Consider the following 5,486-nt stretch of genomic DNA (forward strand, 5'->3'; position numbering starts at 1 on the left):
AGAGGAGCGCACGAATGAAAACCGGACAGATCTGGACCTACTACGACACCCTTGTTTCCGCCCAAACAAAGCATCAAAACTTGACCACCAATCTAAACCAGAGTTCACCCCTCAAGCTCCTACTTCACCAAAGAGCGCACGAATGAAGATCCTGAATGACCAGAAAATAGAAAAAAAACCAACCGCAGCAAACTCAAAACAAACCGAGGTGGGTAAAATGGGGGAATCAAGTTTATTGGAGGAGAAAAACTAGCGAACGATCGCCGGAAAGAGCTAGGCCAGCCGACCGCCATAGCCAAAGGCAGCGGCCGGCCGGCCCAAAAGGGGGCCTGGAGAGGAGGTTTTTAGAGAGAGAGAAAGGTTTTTAAAGAATATGTTACTTTCATTTCATGGTAGAAAATGTACATGTAAAAATGGAACATGTAAAAAGGACTTGATATCTTCAAATATAGTCGAGCAATGATTAAAGCTTCATTATGAACCCATGTCGGGATGGTTTCGTTATTCTCAACCATTTAATTTTTCAGTAGCCATATTTTGATCATATTTATCTTAATAAAATGAATTATTTATTTTTAAAATTATATTTACCATCTATTTTTTTTAATGACTAATGTACTCCAAACATATAATATTATTGATACGCAATCAACTTCATTTGTTTCATAGATAATTTAGGGTTCTAAAAATTGAACTTAAACTTTTAAATAAGTTGATGGTTGATAATTTAGTATGTATCAAAACAAGCATTTTAAACAATAAAATTATCATTTTTTAATAACTAATTTTTACATGAGCCGTTCACGATTCAATAACCACATCTACACCGTTAAATGAACCAAATTACTTAAACTCAATTCCTATTTGATTTATTAAAAAGTCACCAGTAATTAACTCGTTATCCAAACCAAGGTTTTGAAACTCGGACCGGACCGGCCGGTTCAACCGGTTGAACCGGTGACCGGATGAGGTTCCGGTCCGGTTGGCCCTCCAAAACCGGTCACATATAAAAACCGGTGAAACCGGTGGTTCAACCGGTGAACCGTTCGAACCGGTTCCGGGTTAATTGAACCGGGGCGGTTTGATTATATATATATAAAAAAAAAAAATAGATCTGCTTTTGTTTTTCGTTGCTTATCTTCTCAGCCATCTAGGGCTTCTTCACACACACAGGTCTCTTCCCTTCCCTCTGTTAGAGCATGCGATCTATCTCTCTGTTTTTTTTTCGCCATTAACGAATCAACTTGTCAACTTTACACACTGATTCACCACCACTGCTGCCAAGAATCTCAGCCACCAGCAGCCTCCAGGTATTATTTTGATGAATGTTTGAATCTCCTTCTTTGTTTTTCAAAGAAATTGGGTCTACTTACACACTGATTTTCCTTTTCTTCAATGAAATTTTTTTTTATTGGGTCTACTTATATATTCTTCAGAAATATATATATATACAGATTTATTTTTGTTGATTATCAACGGTCCTGTTAGAGCATCAGAATGATGAATCTTTAGATCTGTTTTTGAAAAATATATACAGATTTTTTATTCTTCTATTTTCTATTTTTTTCTTCACAATTTTTTTCTCCTTTATAGATAGATCCAAAGCATGATTTTTACAGGATATGAAAATAAGTGACAGTTAAAAATTATAGTCATAATTAATAATATTAGATAGGAAGATATATGATTAAAATATGTAAAGAGAAATTTATTGAATATATTGAGATGCTTCCATGAATTGATTTTATACTTGAATTATATATATATATATATATATATATATGTATGTAAAATCATATTACATACAGAGCAATTTTATCAGTTCATACAAATTGGCCTGACAATAGGGGTTAACCCCAATGAGCATGTTTGTTTTGTTTTATTAGCATGTGCTCTTTCAAAAATAAAAAACTTAACCTGTCAATGATATATAGAAAACATATTTTAAATTGAAATTGTGCACTAATTTCCCAATGTCAAACGACTACTTCTTCAATACTAGTTTTGTTTATGACAATACCTATTGTTCACCTTTCGATTTGAATGTCAAAAAGAAATAAAATAAAATGTATACTGTATTTGGCTTGTCCAAAATTAGTGGAGGAGGAAAATTTTACCTAGATCCCAATATGAAATAGAGGCTGGACAATCATCATTGGATGCTCACAGAAAATTACGAAGAAAAAAAAAATTCCTCTAATAACTTGGGTCTATTTGATCTCCTTCTTGATATACTAAATTAATTGTTGCTGTAGATAGAATGTAAAATTATTTGTCCTGCTACTGCTGTTGTTGCTATAGATAGAATAGAATGAAAAATTTTGTCACATGATATACTAAATTCCACCTTGTAGTTGTGAGAAATGTCATCTAGCCAGAATTCAACAGCTAATTCCACCCAAGCCATAAGGGGAAAATCTGATATTGCATGGGCACATGTTATTGAGGGACAAGATGCCAATGAGAAGAAGACTTACTCATGTATGTATTGTGGGAAAACTACTAAAGGTGGAGGGATTAATAGAATGAAGCAACATCTTGCAAAGAAGTCAGGTGAGGTTGGGCCATGTAAAAAAGTTCCCCCAGATATTCAATATCAAATGCATGAGTCTTTGAAAGCATTTGATGAAAAGAAGAAGCAAAGTGAAGAAAATTATGATCAATTAAATCCTTATGGTCCAGGTGGCTTTCAATTTGAGAGTGATAATGTTTATGTTAATGTTGATGATGAGGATGATGAGGTTGTGAGAACAATTCCTCAGAACAATAAGGGCATTTCAATCAATGAAGGAGCTGGAAGTGGGAATAAGAGTAGAGCACCAATGACACAGAAAGGGAAAGGGAAGAGACATGAACCAACAAAAATCGGTGATTATTTTGCACCAAGGACCACTCCGGGTTCTCAACCAACTATCAAAAGTACCCTCCAAACTAAAGAAGCCATACATAGAGCACATATGATTGTTGGCAAATTCTTTTATGATACTTGTATTCCAATCAATGCTGTGAACTCCATTTATTTTCAGCCCATGTTTGATGCCGCAATTGCCATTGGTCCAGGATATAAGGTCCCTACGTACCATCAACTTCGAGTTCCTTTATTGAGAGACTTAAAAAAAGAACTTCAATTGTATATTGACACTTTGAAGAGTTCGTGGGCTGCTTATGGATGTACTATTATGGGTGATGGTTGGACTGATGGTAGACAAAGAAATCTAATAATTTTTCTTGTCTATAGCCCTATGGGAATTGCTTTTGTGAAATCAATTGATGCCTCTGATGCTGTCAAAGATGCTACTCTTCTTTCTAAATTGTTTCTAGAGGTTATTGAGTGGGTAGGAGCGTCGAATGTTATTCATATGGTGACAGATAATGGAGCAAATTATAAAGCTGCTGGAGGACTTGTAAATGCTACTTACAAATCTATAAATTGGTCTCCATGTGCAGCTCATTGCTTGAACTTAATCTTAAGTGAAATTTCCAAGATGAATCATGTGCATGAGCTTGCTATTAAGGCATCAAAGGTGACAAGGTACATATACAACCGTTCATGGTTGTTAGCTCGGTTGAGAAAGAAGAAGAGTTGGACTGAAATTGTGCGCCCAGGAGCAACGCGCTTTGCCACTACTTTCCTTGCATTGCATAGTATTTATGAGCATATGCATGATTTGCAAGCTTTGGTGACAAGTAAGGAGTTTGCAAGTTCAAGGTTTGCCAAAGAGAACAAAGGAAAGGATGCCATTGATATCATTTTAGATAAACAATTTTGGAAGAATTGCTTCATCATTGTTAAGATTGTTGAGCCACTTATGCGTCTCTTGCGTATTGTTGATGGAGATGAGAAACCGTCCATGGGATATGTTTATGAAGGCATGTATAGGGCAATCAAAGGTATTAAAGATATTTTCAAGAGAAATAAGAGGTTGTATAGGCCTTACACAACAATCATTAAAACTCGTTGGGATAATCAATTGCGAAAGAATATACATGCGGCTGCTTATTGGTTGAACCCAGCTTTTCAATATGATCAAGCTTCATTTTGCAAAAAGCTAGAGGTTATGAATAGTGTACTTGATGTGATTGAAACTAAAGCCACATCAAGTAAAACAAAGCTCATGAATGAACTTAAATTGTTTCGAGATCGACAAGACAGTTTTGGAAGAGAGCTTGCTATTATTACATCAAAGAAAACACAACCTGGTAATCTCTCTTTTTTTTAATAGTAATTATCATTATTATATGCTTGTGATTAGAATATGTTATCTCATTTATCTATTTCTTGTTTCTTTTTATTTTTTATTTTTTATAATATCTTTCTTTCTTTCTTGATAATAAGATGAATGGTGGAAGATGTTTGGACACAGTGCTCCAAATTTGCAAAAGTTAGCCATTCGAATTCTTAGTCAAACTAGCAACTCTTCTGGGTGTGAAAGGAATTGGAGCGTCTTTGAACGCATACATACAAAGAAGAGGAATAGACTAGAACATCATAGGCTTAATGATCTCGTGTATGTTCATTACAACTTGCGATTGAAGAATAGGTAAATTAATCTTTCTCATATAGTAACTAATGGATTCTTTATTTTATTCGTTTATTTAGTCTTACAATTGAATTAATATAGGAAGTATTACAAAACAAGGAATTATGATCCCATTGACATTGAAAGCATTGACAAAACCGAGTTTTGGATTATTGAAGAAGAAAGACTAGAACAAGAGGAGCCTCCATTGCTTGATTATGATGAGCTTGAAAAAATTCTTTATGAAGAAGATGAGCCTCCACGATATAAGAAGCAATGTCATGGCCTACGAGATGGTTAGAAAATAATGTTTCATCATTAAGCAACATTTTTTTTATTATTATCTATCATTATCAAAATGACAGCTTAATGATTTTATTTTAACTATTGTAGATGATGTTGAGGATGATATGGAGGTAGAACTTCTTGGAGATGATATCGACTTGGGATCTTTTGGTGACGTGAACATTGATAACAGATCAAACAATCCGAGCTCTAGTGCAAATAGGAATGAGAATGATGATGATGATTGGCTAAATTATCGTCCCTAGGAGATTTAGGAAAAAATCAAAGATTGTTTGTGATGTTATGTTGTGTTGTCTGTAAACTTTGGACTTAGTTTTGTCTTTTTTGTAACTTATGTCTTATGGATTGCTTTAGTTGGATGCTTTCATAATTTTTATTGCTATGATTGTTGTTTTTAATGGCTAAATTTTCATATTTAATTTTATTTGTTGTTAGTATGTGAAGTGTTATGGCTTATATTTAAGAATTTTTTTTTTTAAGTATAGAAAAACATTACTAAAAATATTTTAAATTTTTTTTGAAAAAAATTGAAAATTTAATATTTAAATTATTAATTTATATATTTTTTTAAATTATTTATGACATAATTATGACGTCACGGTTCGATCCGGTTCAACCCACCGGTTCAACCGGTGGGTTGAACCGGTGACCCATCCACCC

At 33.9% G+C, this 5,486-nt stretch overlaps 1 protein-coding gene across 1 annotated transcript; it reads left to right on the top strand.

The window, feature by feature from the left end:
* The first annotated feature begins 1,070 nt into the window (after positions 1–1,070).
* Positions 1,071–5,280, top strand: LOC114277835 (uncharacterized). The gene is made up of 5 exons (XM_082875524.1): positions 1,071–1,310; positions 2,355–4,200; positions 4,337–4,541; positions 4,623–4,816; positions 4,914–5,280. The coding sequence occupies exons 2-5, from the start codon at positions 2,364–2,366 to the stop codon at positions 5,069–5,071; spliced, it is 2,394 nt and encodes a 797-aa protein (XP_082731650.1). The 5' UTR covers positions 1,071–1,310; positions 2,355–2,363; the 3' UTR covers positions 5,072–5,280.
* The last annotated feature ends 206 nt before the right edge of the window (positions 5,281–5,486 follow it).

This window comes from Camellia sinensis, chromosome 6, assembly GCF_055761805.1.
Source record: "Camellia sinensis isolate YWXY chromosome 6, ASM5576180v1, whole genome shotgun sequence".
Classification (NCBI taxonomy): domain Eukaryota; kingdom Viridiplantae; phylum Streptophyta; class Magnoliopsida; order Ericales; family Theaceae; genus Camellia; species Camellia sinensis.